The sequence below is a fragment of the Equus quagga genome, unplaced genomic scaffold, assembly GCF_021613505.1.
Source record: "Equus quagga isolate Etosha38 unplaced genomic scaffold, UCLA_HA_Equagga_1.0 HiC_scaffold_35_RagTag, whole genome shotgun sequence".
Classification (NCBI taxonomy): Eukaryota; Metazoa; Chordata; class Mammalia; order Perissodactyla; family Equidae; genus Equus; species Equus quagga.
Genome location: NW_025793616.1, coordinates 1,214,277 through 1,236,988, shown reverse-complemented (window position 1 = coordinate 1,236,988; position 22,712 = coordinate 1,214,277). Strand labels below are relative to the sequence as shown.

At 37.9% G+C, this 22,712-nt stretch overlaps 1 protein-coding gene across 1 annotated transcript in view; it reads right to left on the bottom strand.

Annotated features, from left to right (window-relative positions):
* Positions 1-467: 467 nt before the first annotated feature.
* LOC124232230 (neuroligin-4, X-linked-like) overlaps positions 468-22,712 on the bottom strand; it is a 220,590-nt gene continuing 198,345 nt past the window's right edge. The window contains exons 4-6 of the mRNA XM_046649192.1: positions 14,624-14,809; positions 9,355-10,144; positions 468-1,317 (exon numbers count right to left, since the gene is read on the bottom strand). Of these exons, the coding sequence (XP_046505148.1) occupies positions 468-1,317; positions 9,355-10,144; positions 14,624-14,809 (1,826 nt within the window). The remainder of the gene's footprint in view (positions 1,318-9,354; positions 10,145-14,623; positions 14,810-22,712) is intronic.

Below are 22,712 nucleotides of genomic sequence, written 5' to 3'. Positions count from 1 at the left end.
CCGAGTAAAAGCCCATAAACTCTTTCTTGACTTAAGTAGAGCCATCCATCATATGGCACATAAAGGACATTTTTCCAATCATAATTAAAAAAAGAAAAAAAATTGTCCCTGGCTGAGTTCCAGAAGTGTCAGCTTCTATTGATATGTTGGAAACAGGAAACATCCAGGTCCTTGAAATGGTGATGTTCTAGTCACACTAAGTGTTTGCTGGAGTGGTGGAGATCTTAAAGCAGTATTATAACAGCAATATATACTTTTAACATTTCATAGGGTCAGAAGTTGATGTTGTCATACTGGGAAATGCCAATGGGATGGGTCTGCAGGGACACAATGATGGCCCTTTTGCTTTTTTTCCTAAGTCAGTTGGATGAAAAACATTCCTTTTGTTGAGGTGTTGCTTCTCTCTTTCTTTCTCTCTTTGATGTCGCTGAAGGGAGGAGAAGAGGGAAGGGAGGAGAACAGCAAAGCTATACTCTAGTGGTTGAATGTCCATGGGGTAAATTTGTACTGTTTTGCCCTCCACTGAAGGTATTGAAAGCATGCAAAGGCTGCATCCCCGTCAGTGTGTTTGGAATCATGGTGATGGTGTTTGGTGTCATAAGTGGGATGTCATCTGGGGACCTGCGCAGTGTAAGAGTGTAGTCTGGTGGACAGGTGAGCCTCAGTGTGTCATGAGCTTGGAGGGATTCACACTCTTGATCGTGCTCCAGCTGTTTCATCTGCAGTGACATGATCTCTTCATTCTGGATGTGAGCAAGGTCATTCGTTGTATTTCTCTGGGGACTGGGACGCCTGTGAGTCTCATGGCGTCTCTTGTCCTTCTTGTAGTACAGCGCAGCAAATGCCAAAATGTTGAGGAAGAGTAACGATGCCCCTACGGCGATGGTGACACTTAATTCAGTGGAATAATCCCGTTTGGTTTCGATGAGGACAGTTGTGTCTTCCGGCCCTGTTTTATGAGGGTCCTTGGAGTGTTTGGGATTGTTAGCAGGAGTGATTGCTGGGCGTTTGGTTGTTGGCCATATCTTGGCAGGAGATCTCCGGTTTCCATAGGGAAAGGAGGTCATGTCAGGAGGAGGGACCTTTGTGGTTGTTGAAACATATTGGAATATCTCATTCAAGTTGTGCAAGTGAGGGACAAGTTCTAACCAGAAAGCCACTTTTGTAGCTCGATAGTGATCCCTCACTCTCGGTTTCAGGCCAATATGCAGATATAGCTGGTCTTTGGGGTTATACTTGGACCAGGCCACTTCCTCAAAGCGATTGGGTTTTGTGTGAATGAACTTGGTATCCTGAGGAACTGGCTGATTAGGGTCACTGAAGTCAGAAGGAAGAGAAAAGAGAAAGAAGGTCACATTCTTCCATGTGTGTTAAGTAAATCTCTTAATCAAATAAACCAGGAAATTATGATTACCTAATCAAACATGTGTATTGATGAGCACCAAGTACCCAAGTAGCAATAGATACATTCTGCTTTCATCCAAACAAGGCTACCATTTTGTCTTTCTCTTAAAATCTCCTCTAAACTTTATTTTAAAAATAATTTCTCTTGGAATTTTTTAACATTTTTGCTACTTTTTAATGTATCAAGTTACCTTCAACAATCAAGAAGGAAAACAAAATTAATCTAAGAAAAATTTTGGTCTCTCAACTTTAACTACTTTTAAGTCATAAATTCCAACCAACAGTGATTGGCCCCCCAAGGACATTTGGCAATGTCTAGAGATATTTTTGATTGTCGTAAATGGAGAGCAGTGTTATGATGGGTAGATGCCAGGGGCACTGCTGAACATTCTTCAGTACAGGACAGCACCTCACAAGCAATGAAGTATTCAATCCCAAATGTCAATAGCGTTGAAATTGAGACATCATCATTTAGAGGCTATTGCTCAAAGAGTGGGCATTCTCTTTCATGCTCAAGAATTGCTGCTGGGGTCACTGAATAGATATTGCAGTTTTGACAACTAAACTACATGTTAAAAATCCAATCAGAATAGGCTTTTGTAATTAAAAAATGCTAATAAATAGAAATATGGATTATTTGTTTCTTCTCTGTTTGAAAGAGAAATACCTATATCCTTGAAAATCTTTTCAAGACTGAGTCATGTAAGGGTCAAATAACATTCCACCAATTCTAAGAATTTTGGTAAGATAGTACTTTTAGATGTGGTGAAGTTAACATGTTTAGGACAAATAACACAATTCAAGAAACTGAGGGGTTTTGTAGATGTTAAGTGTGTTTGGCAATTATGAACCAAAGATTCGTCTTACTATTTATGTAAGTGAGCACAGACAGAAGTAGAATCATTAAAATTAAAAGATAGTCCACAAAACATGGTGCTTTAAACATCTTTGCAACCAACTCTTTCAAGTTAACAAACAACTACCCAAAGATATTGAATTCTTGTTTCTTCTATTTTTCTGTGATTGTTAAAGTGAACTGTAAAACACATGTCATCTTAATGTTTATTTGATTAAAAAATTTGAGACTATACTTGGAAAATGTCCCCTGGGGATAGGATTGAACATTCAGATGCGATGTGCAGACCCAGAACAAGCTGAAGTTGCAGCACCTAAATCTGTTTCTCTGGGTACTGTAACTTCTACCTTCTGGGTAACAACTTCTTGGCTTCACTTTTATGAAGTTGCCTCCAGCCACTGACTATTTGCTCATATGCCATCAAGCTGGGGTCTAGAAGGTCCTACCTGAAAATCTCAAGGTTATAGACATTACCAGGCATTGTGCAGGCTACAAACAATATACTTGACCAACATGTGCAACATCTGTTAAAGGAAGGACTTTAGTCCCTGTTGGATGCTCCCCAATTCACTTCTATGTATTAACCTCTGCTGCTCTCTCTTTACAGCTGTGAGATCTTGAGCAAGTTCTTTAGCCTCTCCCAACTTAACCTTCCTCACCTATAGAGTAGAGAAGAATATTGGGATTGGAAGCGATAAAGGTTAAGTAGTAACTGCCAAATTCCTGGCATACAGTAAGAGCTTAATAAACATCAACCCCTTCTGCCAATACGTAAATTAGAATACCTAAAAACTGCTTAGGGAAAGAGGACTATAAAGTAATACACTGTCCATAGCCACAGTATATATATTGTATTATACACTGTACTACATATTATATATACTATATACTGTATAAAAGTATACTGTATACTTCAGCACACAGCTGTATGCTGGATATGCATATAGAGATACACAGACATATGATATAAAATATGATTATATGTCTGGTATAGCAGAAAAAGAAAATTTACCTCATAACTGAGTATGCACCAACTGCTCAACTTTTATTTTACTAAAAGGATAAAAAAATAAAATATAAAATCACAGGTCCTAACTCCATGAGCTTTCTTATTTCTGTGTTCTTTTAGTAACATTAATGTATTTAAAAATAATCTGATTTTGATTTACTTTCTAAATCCTTATATGTTTTTCAAAAATGTTGGATTCAGTACGACACCTTGTTTCTTTTATTTGAGTCTTCTAAAATAAATTTTTGAAAAATTTCTATTTAATTGGAATCTGCTACGGCAATATTTCTGATCAATTTGCACTGCTCTAAAAGCAATGAAAGGCAGTGAGGATTCCTACTGTTGACATTTTATTGAGGAGCAAACATCTGGGAAAGAGAGTGTTCTGTTCATGTAGATGTTAAGCTATTTGTGACAGAATTTAGTGTATATTTGAAAGGCAAAGAAACAATTTATTTTGCTCTCAAAGAATAGAGTAAAGGGTTTTGAAAATCTAGATAAGTAAGCTTTAGCCAGATACAAACTATCTATTAAAGCTCTTGGAGATGCAGTCAGAAGCCATAAACCAAGATAAATTCACAAAGCTTACGAAAATCCATCATTTTCCCTTGTCAAACACTCCAAAGACAGTAAGATCTCTAAGTGTGATATCAGTGTCTTGTTTCTAGACTTCACTTCAGCTATGGTATGTTTTAATTCCCATGAGTAAAACTGATGATTATAACGAATAAGGACAGAAAGAAACAGATATATTTTCTCCCCCTAGAAAAAGGCTTCATGCATATTTTCATCCATATTTCCCAACGCCTAACACAAACATTTTCACCTGTCATATTTCATTTGAGACACCACCTTGGCAGTGGATAGTTAAATGTGTTTCCAAGATTTTGTGGTTCATTTTGTTTGCTAGAGATAGGCAATACGATTGATTTCTTTAAATGTATCAGTAACCCTTCTGACATGCTCCTAAATAGTATAAGGTTCTCCTTACATGTGAAAAAAATGTCATGCTTGACTCTTTCTTACTGACCTCTAAGAACACTACCCTATGCATCAAGAATATGTGTTCAGTGACTCCTGTACAACAGGTGGAGATGTTCTTTCATTCAGCTCAAAAAACTTTTTGGCAATAAAGGTACCTTTAAAACCCAGATTCATGCTGCAACTCTCTCTATGCCATTCTCCCTAAGTGCCTCTTTCTTGGTTTTGCAAAGATTTTGCAAAGGTTGAATATAAATTGATCATAGGCTACCAGAAAATTCAAAAGTAGAGATGCCATCTGAAAGCATATGTACACCAAAGTCCTGAGAACAAAGTCAAAAAATTGACATTTACATTGGTTTCATTGACCATTGCAAAACTATCCTTCCATCTCTGACTTCCAGTAGCATTTAAGGCCTTTGCTATATAATGCATCTTTTGATTGCTTAAAGTGCTACTCATGACCATGTCTTCTATAGAGGTAAAGTTTCTCTCTCGTTCCCTTTTTATGCACTTCTTCCCACAAAGATCTCAAATTGCATTGATGTTTGATAAATGAGCACTTTAATTCTATGGTCTGATCAGGTCTCATTTCCAAAGAAATTTTATATGACACAGATTTTAATTCTTTAAAGTTAAAGAATTAAATTTAAAGCCTTTCTGTAAATTTTGGAATCAGTTTTACCTTTTTCTTGACATTATTTCTCATTTATCAAACTCTCCAAGTCAGCCTTATTTCTATACCAGTACTTCAAGTCTTGGCCTACATTGTTCTTTTCCAGCAACATTTTGTTTAGTCTTTTAACCTGGATTGTCGAATCAGCCTCCAGGCTACAAAGGAACTCTCTTCTGTCCTTCCTCCTTTCTCATGCTTTTCCTCCCTTCTTTCTCTTTTCCTCTCTCTCTCTCTTTCCTCTCTCTTCCTTCCTTTCTTGCATCCGTCCTTCTTTCCTTCTCCTTCCCTCTCTCTCTCCTCTCTCTTTCTACCTTTCTCCTTCCTTTTCTTCTTTCTCTCCTTCCATGACTTCCACGTACACATTCCCAAGATTATTTTTCTGTACTCAAAAAAACACACAAAAAGTTAGCATAACATATGTACGTACATTTAAACCTAGAGATAAGGTCAGAACCACCAACTTTGGCGTGTATGAAAAAAAGCATCAGTGTATACTTCATCTTAGCAAATGTATGCACAATTAGGAACATCTCAGTGCTATTTGTGAGGTGTAGAAGACTTGAAGTCCCAGCAAATGATAAAGCAAGTCCTAACGCAACACAATCCTGTCTCTGAAGCAATGTGTTGTGATAGATGATAGCAAGATATTCTTATGATCAAACTCCTGTCTCTCTTGTGCTTACAGTGAGCATTTGATGTTACTGATGTGTCCCCTCATATTCTGTGAGTCATGCCCTGAGTCTGTGTTCTAAAAAACAGAGTTAAGCATTTCACCTGACATAAAGATATATTATTTATCCTATGCTGTTCCCTTACTGGAACCATTTTGGCTCATTTTCCTCAAGTGGACCACAGTGAAGCTTTCCCCCAGGGACAAGGATATCCTCCTCTGCACAGGGCTGATCAGGCCACTGCCCTATTTAAAATAAATAACTAGCAACTACCTTGTGAGCTGTCTCAACCCCTGACAAATACCTAAATCACTAGACTCTGTCCATCAGGTCAATTCCTTGTTTTCTTATTAGACCAATAGCCATTGCAACGATTTCCCCTATTTCCTTAAATTTGAAATTGCACTTTGCATTGCACATTAGAGGAAGTTCTGAGTGTCTCTCTTTAAGGATGACTTGGGTCATCCCAAAGACCTTCCAAATGAATTAATAAAATTCACTGCACTGATATCCCTAAGCATGATTTCAGCTCTGCTGCACATGGACTGCAGGAACAAAAATAGCTCCCATTTGGATAAAGTCCAGATTCTTCAGACCAACATCCAAGGCCCTCCATCATCTATATCCTGTTCCCTCAGTAAGGTCCTAGCTGAAGTTTTAGAATCTGGTGCAATCAAAACTATTCCTTCAAATTGAAGTCCTTTCTCTTTCCCCATCTGTTCCAACTACTTTAACACCTTTATGAAAACCAAAAGTACCCTAAACACTTACCACTAATGGACACATGAATATATTTGGTCAGTGAGTGATCTCAGGCTATTTGACTCTCCATGTTCATGTTCCTCAAGTGAGGGGTATGAACAATATGCAACAGGCAAAGTGATTTTAGGAAAAAGAGTTAGGGCATTAAAAAGCATTCAATAGCTGAATATTTTCAGGCCTGGTTCAGTCTTTGATAAGTCCTGGTCAAAGTATCCTTTTTTTTTCTTTTTTTAAAGATTTTATTTTTTCCTTTTTCTCCCCAAAGCCCCCCGGTACATAGTTGTGTATTCTTCGTTGTGGGTTCTTCTAGTTGTGGCATGTGGGACGCTGCCTCAGCATGGTCTGATGAGCAGTGCCATGTCCGCGCCCAGGATTCGAACCAACGAAACACTGGGCCGCCTGCAGTGGAGTGCGCGAACTTAACCACTCGGCCACGGGGCCAGCCCCTCAAAGTATCCATTTTGATGCTAGCTGTTCTTTATCATCTGATGACACTAATTAATTTCTTTTATATTTTCCTGTCTTCCCCCTCCCCCCCTTATTTGTTTTAAGCAGATTAGCCCTGAGAAACATCTGTTGCCAATCCTCCTCTTTTTATTGAGGAAGACTGGCCTTGAGCTGACATCCGTGCCTGTCTTCCTCTACTTTATATGTGGGATGCCTGCCACTGCATGGCTTGACAGAGTGCGTAAGTCTACTCCCAGGATCTGAACTGATGAACCAGGGCTGGCAAAACCGAATGTGCATACTTAACTGCTGCACCACTGGACTGGCCCCAATCTTTTCCTTTCTTTTAATGATGAGAAAGCATCAGCCTCAGAGGCTTTGGCAGGCAAGGAGAGCTAAAGACAATTTAATGGCTTTCTTTGGATTTCACAATTTTTTAAATTGTTGAGTTAAATTGATAATGAATGATACTAGCTTTCCATTTAAGAAAATCATATAAAATTTATTTCCAACACATGTAAGGGGCAAAAAAGTATGTGGCTTTAACAAAAGTAAGTGATGATGGTCTCTTTAGATAGCATGTAAAGAATGATATGTTTGGACACCAGGGTAGTAAAGAAAGAATGGCACCACAATGGTTTGGGAAATGCCCATAGGATCTTTTTGCTTTGAGAGAATGCAAAGCTTTGAAGGGCAGGCATCACACGTCTGAGTTCTGCAACACAATTGGGCTGGGTCTTGCCTTTAAAAGGTGTTATGAGTTGAACTCTTTACCTCTCAAATTAAGATGTGCTGAAGTCCTAACACTAGTCCCTGAGAATGTGAATTTATTGGAAACAGGGTCATTGCAGATGTAACTAGTCAAGATAAGATGAGTTCATACTAGATTAGGATGGACATCTAAATCAATAGGACTGGTACCCTTCTAAGAAGACAACTATCTAAAGACAGACACACAGAAAGACTGTCGTGATGGCAGAGGCAGAGACTGGAGTGATGTAGCTGCAAGTCAAGCAATGCTAAAGATTGCCAGTAAAGCTCCAAATCTAAGACTCATGGAAATATTCCCCTACAGGTTTTAGAGGGAACTCAGCCCTGCCAGAATCTTCATTTTGGACTTCTGCCATCCTGAAATGGGAAATAACAAATTTCTGTTGTTTTACACCACACAGTTTTTGCTACTTTGTTATAGCATTTTTAGGAAAGTTATAAACAAGAGTTACTAAAAATACTTGTTGACTTCACTTCAGTCATTTCCCTGTCAATGAAAGAACCCACTGATGACAGGCAAACCTCTCTCCTAAATGAGTATAACTTCTCCCTTCTCTGCTGCCCCTGAGAGAAACTTTCTTTAACCAAATTTTTAAAATCTGGTGGTTCAAAGTGACCATCCATACAATATATTTTCCACTCAAGAAACATGACATATTTTTATTAAGACAAAAAATATTCTGAAACCGTTTCCCACCAAAGAATATTTGGAATCACTGTAAAGAAAGGTACTGCTACACTCCTGAGCATAGGAACCTTCGGCATTTCCCAATCCTCTCAGGTAGAGCTTCATAAAGCTTTGCCACTGCAGGGCTGCTGCAGTGGGGAGCCTAAATCCACCATCCAGTATTCTACAGGTAGATTTACCACCCCTCAGAGCTAGGAGCATCTTCATTTTTAATTAAGTACAGGAGGCTCAACGTTAATGACAGAAGCACATGCAAGTATAACAGAATGATACCTCATTAATTTCCAGTTACGTTATTAGACAAGAGAAAATGAAAAGATACCATGATATTTGTAGCTATATAAGATGTTGGGGAGTCTTTTCTCTCATTATTTGCAAAGAATCTCCTCAGTAGAATACCAGTGGACCCTGTTATATGTGTAGCCCTTGTATATTTTCTACTACATTTAACCAATGATCTTTCCTTGGATATATAAATAGATAGATTGATATCTTGCAAATATAAATATATATATAATTTATATTTATTTATGAAAGAAATGTATATAAATGATTTATAAGTGAATAAATATATTTGTAAGGATATGTATACATATGACATAAATCTCATAATTATAGAGAAAAACTATATGGATATAGTGATATAAATATACGTACACACATATATACACACATGCATTATTTCTCTTCAGTTATAATGTAATTTATTTCATTCCTGTGGCTACACAGTAAGCACAATTTTACATGTGGCATGTGTGTTTTGATAACTGTTACCAAATGAGATAAAGTCCTATTTAGATTTGAAACTCTGGGATTAGCTTTCAATTGTATTGCCAAGTATGTCTAAATCCTGCCCCAGCAGGTAGGCAACACAGAATTTTCAATATGCAACTAGTGCTCTAGTAAAAATCTGGTTTGACAGAAAAGAATTTAGGTGAAAAAAAAACAAGGGCCCAAAATTTTGGGGAAAAATGACAGCTATTGTGTGTGCCTGTGAACTGTGGGGTATTCAGTCATGGAAACACACTTATATAGAGGAATCAGACAAACTACAAGGAGGGAGATAACCTGATGTGGAGAAGAACATACCCAGTTTTGGCAAAATTTGTCCAGTATGTCATGACCACTGCACTGAGCATGACATCATTCTTAGAGAAGTTACAGCTGAAAAGTTCAGTAGGGCCAATCATGGGGATCCCAAAGACATAGGGTACTTCATCGCCATGGGCTGAGTCTGCCCAGCTGGGCTTCATTTCACTTTGGCAGTGGTGGTAGAAGGCATAGAAATATGTTGGAGACCCATACTGAGCGTGCAGGTCAGCTGTGGCCACAGCAGGGGCCACCCACTGGTGATCAGTAAAGAGAGCTACCAGAGTTTTCCGTCGAGTTTCGGGATTTTCCTTATCTGCCCAGTCTGTGTACATGAATTTGATAGTCTCCCTCAAGGTGTCTTTCCCCTCTGGATAGCCATAAAGGTTGTCCACAAAGTTGGACACAGAGAAGTCAAAGTCATTGGGCGTCACGCCATCTTCATTGTCTACAATGCCGTCAACAAACTTCAAGCCTTCCCCCTGGTTGATGCCAAGCATGATGTCATAATTAAGGAATTCCCCCTGCTCCATCAGAATCTGAGGGTCGTCTGGAATGACATCCCCATCGATAACAGGACCAAAGGAAATGTGGTACGTAGCTGGGGTGATGGTCTGCTGAATAAGCTCTTTGTAGTTCTTATTCTGAAGGCATTCTACCATGTCCGTGGTATCCAGCATGTTGCAGCCAACTCTATCTGCCAATATCCTAGTGTACTTGGCAGGCTGATAGTTCACTGCCCAGCTGGACAAGGCAGTCCCACTCTGGATGATCGCCTTCTGGAACAGACCTGCAGGTGCAAAATTGTGGACATGCAAATGAAAACCCAAAAGATAGAAAAGCAGCTTTTACTTAGCAAAGAATGCTCTGATTGTCTCTCAGGCATGTGAATTTCTGGATACAGTGGCATTCAGCTCTTTCAGGATCTCTTTTATTCATTTCCATCTCATTTTCCCTACCCTCTCCCTCCTGCTGGACATTGTTTTTATAAGATGTTCTTACACACACACACACACAAATGCTGCTTAAGAAAATGAAATTTCATTTACATTTTCACTGCAGTAAAAACATGCAATATCTTTATCCTTTCACAATTCAGTGTAGTCCTTGCTTCTTCATCCCCAGATGTTATAAATAAAGCCTCTCAGACCAATCACATCTCTTGCCCCCTAAAAATAAGCTTTGTGGCAATAAGAGGTCAAAGGACATTTGTTTCACTGGCAAAACCACATACCACTTCATTACAGGAAAAAAAAAAATTCACTGAAATCAATTTCAGGGTATAAATGTAGGGATGTATTTCTATTTCCACCCTCAATATATTGGTGGTATTAAAATTTTATAGCTAAAATAAATTTCCTATTTCTACATATATCCTGACTTGAATGTCCAACTAAAATGTGTTTTTCAGAAATTTATTCATTTCAGAATTGTGTCAAATCAAAACCTAGACTTTTGTATAATTTATTCTGTCATATTTTTAAAAGATCTTTTTGGTGAGAAACTTGAAAAATCTTGAACAATTTTGAAGAAGAAAATTTTTTTTTAAAGATTTTTATTTTTTTCCTTTTTCTCCCAAAGACCCCTGGCGCATAGTTGTATATTTTGGTTGTGGATCCTTCTAGTTGTGGCATGTGGGATGCCACCTCAGCGTGGCTTGATGAGCAGTGCGACTTCCACACCCAGGATTCAAACTTACAAAACACTGGGCCACCTGCAGTGGAGCACATGAACTTAACCACTCAGCCACAGGGTCGACCCCTTGAAGAGGAAAATTTGAGGAGTAAAATTCTGTTTAGCTTAAAATTGTCAGTCAGATCAGTCTACTGCATAAATGTCTTGAAGTAAAAAGATAAAAACAAAACTGTATTTGTAACTACTATAGGACAAGAGACAATGGACTATAAAATCATGGCCTTCAATTTTGTATCTCTTCCTGCGCTTTCCTTGAATTCCAGCATGATCTAGCTCTGATGTCTCATTAGTTGCTGGAAGAATAAAGCATTCAGCTGGGAGACCACAAGTTCACACCCTGTCAATTTTTAAGGTAATGTAAGCAGTCGAGTATGAGGAAAACATGATTGCAATCAGGAAGATGTGATTCTAAATACTGGAGGATTGCCCAAAGATGACACACAAAACTGAGACTTTAAATTGATCTGGATTTGCCCGACACGTCATCAAAGTCATTTGGGGGTCAATTCCTCAGTGTTTATAATTCTGTTTGAAAAGTGCAAGTATTGACTTGTGTGTTTGGCGCTAAAGATTCATGTTTTAGGGCACTTTAAGGAAATGATGTCAATATTTGGTCTATTGAAGACATTCATAAAGTAAAACAACCAGAATTAGGAAAATGCTGCTAGAGGTTACGTTTTTTCCCTCACTCACAACTATTGGCCATAAGTGAGCTGGCAATACAGATATTGTGGTACGTTAGGGAAGTGGTATAACCCCTGATAAAACTCAAAAAATCAAATAAGGAGAAAAAAATCACCTATAATTCATGCTGGAAAATACAAGCAACCTTAAGATTTTATTGTAAATCTTTCTTGGCTATTCTCCCCACTGCATTGTTATGTTTTGCAAAACTGTGTCCAACATACGCATAGCTTTTACATCGTATTTTCCAGGTTATTGTATATTGTGCTTAAACACGATCCTTAAAACAGCCATCGTTCCTGTGAATAAAAGTACTTGTTCTTTATAACTTTGTCTTTTTCGTCTTTTAGCTTTGAATTTTATTCATTGCTAGGAGAATAGGGTGGTGAATATTTTCTTAAAAATATCTTTTCTCATGTGTATGCTGATTTGGTTAGACTATATTGTGAGAAGTGAAATTCCCAAGGCCAAGCATCTAGGAATTTTTGTAATTCTTGATTCTGTTGCTGGTTTGTTTTTGAAAAGCTGCTTTGCAGAAATGAGCCATGCAAGGCATTGTCTCAGAGTATAATCATTTCCAATCTGTTGATTTAAGTAATTAACACTCTTCCTCTAATTAGTTTTGGCTCATGAGTGTTTGATTACTACTGAAGTTGATCCAGACTACCGTTTAAATCTAGAACTGTGATTGTATTGATTGAGAAAGTCTATTTTCTAAAATGCTATAGAAATCAATATTATCAATGATTCAACTGATTATCCAGTTTCCTTTATTTTTAAATAAAGGATTAATGTAACTATAAGCATTTAATTCCAACTCTCTTTAGCCATTGTGAAATAATCTCTCACCCTTGATTTGGCTGACGGTTCCTTGTCTGTTTCCTGCACCAAGCATCCTATTGAAATGTGAGTTGTGAGTATCATTACTAGGCTGAAAATCTACTTGTCAAATCAGTGTCTATGATTAGTTAAAATTTTTACTCCAGGTTAACATTTTTATTTTCTTGGACCTGCTGAATCCCTTCAGAGGAGATGTGAAGCTCAACAACATAAGTTGAAAGTCAAAAAGCAGATGGTAAGTGAAATTCCAATTATGAGAGGAAATCCATTTCTCTGTTCACAGATATTCATGAATCCATAAGCCAGTTTATTCCATCTAGAAGATCAAGAGTACCCTTCACTCTTCCCCAGTTTTTAATAGTTAAATAAAAATAGTGGGAATAGGTGTGAATCCAGATTTAGGAAGTCTAGTTTCTTCTCTGGCTCTATAATGTGCTGTGTGACCTCAGGCAGGTCATGTAACCTCTCTGAACCTCAATTTCGTTTTCTTTAAATAACAGTTTTGGAGTAGATGAGTTGAGAGTTTCCCATCAGTGCTGCAATTCTTTGATTGTATTTTGTTAGAAGGCTACAGAATTTTTTATTTTTATTTTTTACCTTTTGATCGCTTTTGTAAGACTCTTCAAAGAAAAACTAATTCCTTTGAAGTTTCAAGTGCTTTTGATGTAAATGGTTCAAATGGGTATGGTATAATTCCAAACCATCCAATGACGCAGAAGGAAATATAACATAACCTTGATGATTTAGATTCTTATTAGGATACTCATTTATACTTGCCAAGCTATCCCAGGGCTGGGATTTCCTGTTTCGTATTTTGTGGGGAGAGCCAATAACACTTATTACAGTGTTTCCAGAACCAACTACATCAAACTTCTATTGACTCCTTTTTTAAATCTCTCATCTGGTATTGCTTGGAACTTCCATCACAACTGGACAAGAAGCAATTACCTTGAGTTAGTTCCTGGGTAAAAATCTCAGGCTCCACTGCAGGGCTGTGGAGTACATTGAATTTTACTTCTAAATGTATTGCATGACTAGTCTGAATTTTCATTATATTCATATGTTTTTGCTTTTAACCCTCCTTCTGCTTTGCTATCAGCAGTTTGTCCAGGATATTAGCAAGGCCATGGTGGTGGGGGATGGGGGAGTATGGAACATCTACAGAGGTAAGAATAAGGAAGTGGACCTGGTGGTCACATCCACGCTCTGCATGCTGGCCCCACCAAACAAGCCTCTCAGTTCCTTATGCCTCTAGCTTCCAGTTAGGTCCCTTGCTGTAAATTATGTTTCCCCGTAAAAGAGAGAGAGAAATGGAAACACTACTGTCTACTTCTACATGAATACAACATGTTCTTAATATTTCCAGAAGATTTCAACAATAAACATTGATCAGAGAAGTGACTTTTAAAATCCTATGAGAACAAGCCTTGTTTATTACAGAATCTCCAAATCTGCATCTATTATACACATACTGTGGATACTCTTTCAGATTATATTTACCAAGTTGAAATTAGAAATTAATAAATTTTAATTTATTGGTTGACCAAACAATGTCAGAAAGGCAAAACAACGTGTTGGCCTTTCTAAAGAAGTTATTTTGCTCCAACTGTTGTAACCAACACCTAAGTGTCAGAAATTGTCATAAATGTTAAAATAATTAACAATATTGTACTGTATATTTGCAAGTTGCTAAGATAGTAGATCTCAAAAGTTCCTATCACAAGAAAAAAAATGCTTTGTAATTATATCTGGTGAGGGATGTTAACTTTTTCTGATAATTTCTCAACATATATAAATAGTAAATCATTATATTGCACACCTGAGACTACTATGTTACAGGTCCTTTACATCTCAGTTTTTAAAAAATGGGAAGAAAGCCAAGAAGAGAATGTGAATACATGTCTTTTGCAGCATTTTCTGTGGAGTTTTCAAGAGACTTATGGCAACCTCACCTGGTTCGCATATTGAACCAGGCACCTTGGATGTGAACTGTGTGAGTTCATTCCTTGGTCCTGATGGTCACTGGCCCACATGAGGCTGCCTTTATTACCTTCTGAATAGTGGGACAAGGTCAAGAGACTGACACAAGAGGCTCCCGCCCCAGAGCCAAAGATGGTCACCCTCTTGGGATCCCCACCAAAGGCTCCAACGTTCTCCTCGATCCACCGTAGCGCTTGGATTTGATCCAGGAGTCCATAGTTGCCTTTAGCTGCCTGGTCACCAGTACTCAAAAACCCTACAAGAGAACACAGGATATTTTAGACTGTCAATCATAGAAAGCACGTGAACATTGTCAAATAAAAATGGCAAGTAATAGGATATATTGGAATATATAAGGAAGCCATTTTGGTGTAAACCTAATTCGGCCTGACCTCGTCTTTCCAAAAGGGCCTGACCGAGGCCATTGAGCACGCATTGTTTACCTGCTTTAGAGATTCCCTATGGCAACAGCAAAAGGCCCTGGAGATAAAGGTGCAACTTCCCTCCTCCTCCCAAGGTTGGCATCTCCTTAAGGATTAAGCATCTTTCCTTAGGCTAGAAACTGATTGCTGCGCTCACCTGTGAACGCCCAGCTCCAGACAATAGGCTTGCCTCCTGCTACACCCACAAAGATAGCAGACCCACTACCTGCTGTGTGCATCAAGTGCTGTGCAGACAGGGCAATCTTGTGACTATTGTGGGAGGGACATTTCAATCGTATGTAAAGCACTCTCTTTAGGAGCATATAACCATTCTGTACACCTCATTTCTTTGGTGCCCTTTCTTCCTTCGGGAAGAAAGGCCCCGGGCCATGGTCCTCAGATTTCAGCTCAGAATAAAGTCACCCAAATTTTCATTTACAGATTGGTTGTGGATTATTTTCTTCGACAACATTGCCACTATCTGAAAAGATACTTCATGGTTGACATCGTTCGTTCTTTTTTTTCCTATTGCAGGGGAGGAAGACATTTCCTCTTCCCAATTGTGGGTTCGTCTGGCCAGAGAACGAATTAAATTCACATGAGACAGAATAGCAAGAGAAAATTAAACAAAGATTTATGAGGAACCATGGCCTGGGGCCTTTGTTCCCAAAGGAAGAAAGGGCACGGAAGAAGTGGGGTACACAGAGTGCTTATACCCGCCCAAACAGGTTGTTTCACATACGGTTGAAATGTCCCTTTTACAATAGTCATGAGGCTGCTCTGTCAGCACAGTGCTTGATGGAAAGGGCAGATAGGTCTGCTGTCTCAGTGAACGCCGCAGGGTGGCAGGTGTGTTGTCTGGGGCTGGCGGGTCACAGATGAGTTCTGCAATTGGTTCCCAGCCTAAAGAAAGATGCTTAATCTTTAAGGAGATGCCAGCGTTGGGAGGGGGAGGGAAGTCAGATACAGGAGGTTAGCAGACGAGCACAATAAAATGCAGATTTAAGTCCTTGCCTTTGGTATTGATTAAGAGTTTCTGGAAAGAAGGTCATCTCCTTTCTTCTTCCTGGTACAGAGAGGGAGGCACCTTTTACAGATAGAGATTTACCTTACAAGTGTAAATGTGTCCTAACAAAGGGGAAGTTCCATTCCTCAGAGCCTCCTTCCCTGTCCCAGTTTATCAAAAGCAATCAGCCTCAAATAATCCTGATGCCAAAGAGACATATCTTGGGGTGGCCAATTTCAGGACCCTACAAGAGACACACACTCTCTTACTCAGATTCGGAACTATAAATATTTTCTAAAGCATTCTCCAAGTTTAAATTATTGAACAATCTTTAATCCGACTTTATGTCCAAATCTGCCTTGGATAAGCCTTCTGAAAAAGAAAGTTATAAAGTTTTTACCATTTCACATTCTTATTTGCCCCTACCCAAAACATACAATTATGGTAATTTATTTTTCTTTCCATGCCATTCACTCATTTAAATTAATGCTTATTAAGGTCCTCTGGCCACCTGCTGCAGTGTGTATATGAAGATAACACTGATTCAGGCCCTCAAATAGTGTAAATAGAACCAATTCCTTCATACACATCCCAAAGAAAGCTGACAGCATGCCAAGATGCTCTTGATGGTCAGCTCCTAAAAGCTAAAACATAATCAGTAAAGGATGAAGCCATATGCCAACTGAGGGGGTAAGCCTTCCTTCCCTGAGCTTTCCTGGGCACCTGTGGAAAATGCTCTATGTGAGCCAAGAGGGGATCAGAAATGAGTGGCCTGACGCAAAAGAAAGCAGCAGGAAGGGGTTTTTTGTTCTGAAATTACAATAAGGGAGACACAATCTTCTGGATTTTCAAATACAGGCAAGATGATAACTATCAGATTATACATTTACGGCACATCCCACAGATGCAGCTCTCTCTGAAATTCACAGGGATTGATGTAAGAGTAGCTATGATTAGTAGAAATGTTCAGACTCTACCAACCCCTCCCTTAATTAGTGATTACTAACTAGTGTTTCATGCCAGGGAATGTTCTATTGCTCCAATATTCATCACTAAACCTTTTATACAGTTTCTCACAAAATGAATCAGGCTTTGCTTGGGAGAAAAGCCCTTTTCATGAGGTTTTATGTCTGAAAGGGCTAATAATGGCAGTTTAGATGTCATGTACTAACCACAAGAGAAGCCTCTCTTCCCCCATTAAGGAAAGAGGTGATGAATTCTTAAAGCCTCCAGTAATTTTCTGGCAAAATTCTTCTGTCTTTAATTCACCTCCCCTCTGTCCACCTCTCTTCCTCTCTCAATCTCTCAGAATGAGTAGGTGAAGATTTGCCACATAGGTAAATAACTAGCCTTTATTAATCAGAACCGCTCCTCCCTTGTGAAACATGACTATTGTAGCCTCTCAAATGGCAGTCTGCTTATCTTTCACACTCTTGCAAATTTTAGTTCTTCTAACAGCATCCTATTTAAAAGTTTGATCTTTGCAATTCTGAATTCCTTCCAAAATGCCTGAGGGAAAAAGCTCTCCGCGCATCTCTGAAGTTTAACAAATGAGTATGGTTTTATTGAAACTGGTGTTTTCCATAGTTTCTGCCATGGAATCTTCATTTACTACAACATCCAGAGATTTTTTTTTCTTCTCTTTGAGTCTAGATGGTCAATAGAGCAGAGTTTCTATTGCAGGTACAGAATGAATGCAAGCAATTTTATTTTCTTCATGAAAGCAAATTTCTTTCCTATTCTGATTGTCAAAATATGGTGGTTGAAATAATCCAGACATATGATGTGTGTGTGTGTTTTCTAGCATGGAATCCTATGAACAACAAACTGATAGCTGCTGATCAATTTGGAAAGTGGCCACAAACCCCACCAGAGATAAGTGCTAACAGAAACTTCTTTATAAGTCTGTTTCCAGGGAAGGATGTAAATTCGCATACATACTCCAGATGAATTAATGGAAACAATCCCCTGTCTGGAAAACAAAAGAGATTTTAAACAAATGTCTCCTTTTATTGACAAGTATGCTTGGCTCTAAACCCTGTAAGCATTTCAGCTGATGAAACATTTGGTTTTTGAGATGTCTCTGAAATGAAGCTTGTAAATCATCAACCTCTCCACTCCAAAGGACTGAGTGATGAAGAGACATACAAAAGTGACCATTTAAATTTAGACATATTAGTGAATAGACATGCTCAGTTTCATTCAACGCACTGCAAGGAACAAAAATATATATATATACACACAAGAGATAGGCTCAGTCATTGTCGGTGATTTTAAAATGTATTTCATGGAAAAGATGCCTAAAAAACAGAAGTCATGGGCCAGTCCAGTGGCACAGTGGTTAAGTTCACATGTTCCACTTTGGCAGCCCAAGGTTCATGGGTTCAGATACTAGGCACAGACCTACACACCACTTGTCAAGCCATATTGTAGTGGCATCCCACATACAAAATGAAGAAAGACTGGCATGAATTTTATCGCAGGGCCAGTCTTCCTTGCCAAACAAAAACAAAAACAAAAACACCCAAACAACAAAAGCAAAACAGAAGTCACATTTCCCCCCTGTATGTTGAATGAAATGGGTGTCATGTAAAGATTAACATTCTATGTGGTCTTAAGATTGTTACTAGAATGGAGAAAGCATCAGGTTTTTGTGCTAGGTAATCATAATCTAAAGGCTTTTTGTTCTTTTGAATAGCAAGTCACATGGCTTTCCATGCACTGCAAATCAGTGCTAAGAAGTATCTCTATTTTTAGTTTTTATATTTCTTTAAAATGACATGACTAATAGCTGACCCTCCTTCTATTATTTCTAATTATCACATCAATATTGCACGAGATCAAATTCTCTTTCCAATGGCAGTAGGATAAATCTAAGACAATTACGAAGGACACCAGATTTCTACAGCACAAGTTTCCAAACTTGGGGCCTGTTCAATTATTAATGTGATTTCTTGCATTATTTTTATAAAGTGTATTATGTCCCCACACAATTATTTAGAGTGAGGCTATGAAGGAGTTTCAAAGAACTTTAGTTGAAAGTATATTAATTCACAAAACTAAAATCGATTATATTCTGGAAACGAATATAAAGTAATAAAGTTTATTACACAATATAGATCAAAATATTAAGAGAATGGTTAAATAAGTTTCACAGTGATAAAAGTTTGGGAATGGCCAGTCTACAACCAAAATCCCCTTGAGCCAACTTTAGATTCCTTTCAATGCACAACCTCATACTTAAACATTTCTCCAGATTTGTTGATGGCTTTCATTCAATTGGTTGAGTTTCTTAAATTCAGCCTTTTGGGCTTATTTATTAAATAGCCCATACACTTTGTCACTCCTCTGAGTCCACATCCCTGTTCCTTAGATAAGAACTTAAACTCACTCCTTCATCCTTGCTGCTTCTAATGCATTTCCACAGCCACAATCTAATCATGCCACTCCCTAATGAATAAAGATTGACAAAATCTATGAAAATCAGAACTTGAAGCCTTTGGACCCAGAAGTTCTATTTCTATGACTTCTTTCTACAAGAAAATCTTTATTTGAATGTACAAAAATAGCTTCCCAAGGATCTAAAATTTTTATTGATTGTAAATTGGGAGACAAGGGATAACAGCTGTCACACTTTCCTCAAAAAGCAGATTTGTTGCTTGAATTCTGTTGGTTGAATCCACGTGATGGGAGGTTTTTATTTGGTATAAAATGATAAGAAGTTATTATATGTGTGGACATAGAAACACACATAAGATTGCTCAAGAGAAAACAGTGAGTTGCTGAGTGTCATGTCATATGATCCCATTTTTATTAGCATAATAAAATGAGTTTGTAAGATATAAACTCTAGAAAGAAATCAGAATTAAGAGTGTTTATTTCTAGGAGTGTGGTTATAGAGGATTTTCACAATTTTAAATATCTGTTTACATTCTGTTCACAATTTATAGGTCCTTCTTTAGGAAGCATACACATGCATACACCCACAACATATCAATTGTGTTTTAAAGTCAAACTCATTAGTGGAACTTCCAAGGCCACTCCTTGTGGTCCCATCTCCACATCTCTGGCCCTACACATACCTGTTAGTTGACAAATCTACCACAGTATTTGTGAACTGCTCCCAGGTTATGCTTTGCACTCTATATCTCTTTGCCCTTTTCCATGCAGTCTCCTACACTGAGAATGATCTTTGTAGGACTGCCATGAGACTGTAAATGGCCTTGCATACACTGCCAAAATGTCTCTTCCTTCTGTAGATATGGCTTTACCCCAAGCTGCAACACAGTGCCTCCTGTAGACCAACCTCATCACCTGCCTGGTCCAAGGCACTACCATTTCATCTCTTTCCCTCCACCAATGCAGATCCCTTTTCATAAATTTCCTGATTGTCTCCATTCTCTCAACACAATAAATGCTTTAAATGAATTTCTATAATAGAGCATACTATTTTATATGAAAGATATCTGCTTGTAGGTCAGTAGCAGAATTATTGCTTGTGCTGGATTCAAAGTCTACAATGAAGCCTCAGCCATGTTACTTAAGATTTAAAGCCTGAATCTTTTCAAATGTGAAATTGAGAGGAATAACTATTCCAAAGAAGTGCTGGGAACTCATTGGACAACACACAGAAAAAAACATTGTGCCTGGTGTACAGTGTTAACTCAAAAATGGTCATCGAATAGACTGACTTCCTTGATATCAGAAACACTGCTATTTATTTCTGTTTACCTACACATAGTAAGCACTAAGAGGTGTCATTAGAATAAATGAAATGGGTCAATAGAGAAAATTGATTACTGGTCTACTTAGACTCTGCCATTAAGATTATGCAGATGATAAAGACAGCTATATGTTCTCTGACTGCAGATACTACTTGTGAATAATTTTGGATAAAGGTGATCCATATTTATTTTGGAAGGCAAAAAACTATATTACAACTTTTGCTTATGCTGTGAAAATTACGGACATGCTTATTCAACCAACATATATTTTGTGCCCGCAATGACCCAAGCAATGTACTAAATGCTGGGGAAAAATGATCCTTTATTTGAGTGAGTTTCCATGGATATCTTGAGAAATTACACAAAAGTTCTTTTTACATTTGTAAGCTTCAATTTGTTAAATGTTTTCAGCAATATGTTAAATATTGATATTTCAAACAATCTTTAAACATTAGAGATGAGAGTTACATTTTTTGCCATCAAAATATACTTATAAAACACACGTAAGATACATATTTTGTAGCTTTATGGTATTCAGTGCACTGTAAAGTGCCTGTAGGAAAAAAGTTGACTTATACAACACTATGTTACAAATATGAAACATAACTTTCATAACTCCTTTTTTCTTTTTCCAAAGATTGGCACCTGAGCTAACAACGGTTGCTAAGCCTTTTTTTTGCTTTTCTTCTTCCTCTTCCCAAAGCCCCCCAGTACATAGCTGTATATTGTAGTTGTAGGTCCTTCTTGTTGTGTTGTGGAACACTGCCTCAGTATGGCCTGATGAGCAGTGCCATGTCTGTGCCCAGATTCCGAACAGGGGGAACCCTGGGCCTCCAAAGCCCAGTGAGCGAAGTGAACCACTGGGCCATGGGGCCAGCCCCCGTAACTCCTTTTAAAGTGCACTAATTCAAAATATGTTGCTCTGTTTTGATATACTCTTCTATCCTCAACTGCACAACAAGCATGGTGATAGTGATGGTGGTCTTTTCTAGTACTTACAGTTAGACGCTATCTATGGACAGACAAGAATTAATTTGTTTTTATTTTTCCATAAGATAATCAAAACTGAATGAAATAAGGACAGTATATTCTTTTTCAACTTTGTTGAAATCCAACATCATCTACCAGCTCACAGATTCTTCTTCGGACCCATAAATATTCCCAAGCTTTCCAACATTGGTTTTCTCTGGCAAACTTGAAGCATAGTTAAGAAGATTTTTTAATTGAGAAAAATAGAGATCCTAGATGAAATAACACATATATGAGTAATAATTAAATTTGATGACATATAAAACAACATAAAATCCCAATGGAATTTTCACTTTCAGTAATAGAAAGGTTATTGAAGAAGATGATATTTTCCAGAAATGAGAGGGCAAATAGTGCAAATATTTTTCGTGTATCACAGGCTAAAATTGTCCTTTTGGTTGAGTGCTTTAACCATGCTTTCTGCCTTATTAAGTTCTCAGTTATATATTATGTTCATAAATGTTCTAAGATGAATGTTTTTGTAAAGTCCTTGCTATTTTTCTTTCCAAAGATGGCATAGCTCACATGCCCCTCACTCTCAAGTTCCAGTTACCCTCAACCAAAATGCATACTTGGGATGCCCTTTCCAAGCCTCACTAACATAGCTTTTTCCTTCCAGACTTGAAATGTTGTCTGATTTTGAGACTGTGGAAATTAGAACAGGGTTCCCCAAGTGCTGGTATGAGATCTTTGAAATTCTGCTTTCACTAAACATGAGAGACTCTTGATTTGTGAGCAGCTACAAAATCCCATTGTATCTCTTACTTACTAATGCTTATTGTCATAATTGCCATTATTTTGTCATTTTTGATAATTCTGTCCTAATGAGGCTTGGAGATGCAGGGAAAGATTTGCTGAGAAATTTGAATGGCAAGGACTAAGATTCCTCTCTGAAAATTAACATAAAAAACATTAAATAGATAACATATCAGAGCAGATACAGGCAAATTCATCTCAAAAAGAGGATAACTCTCTGTT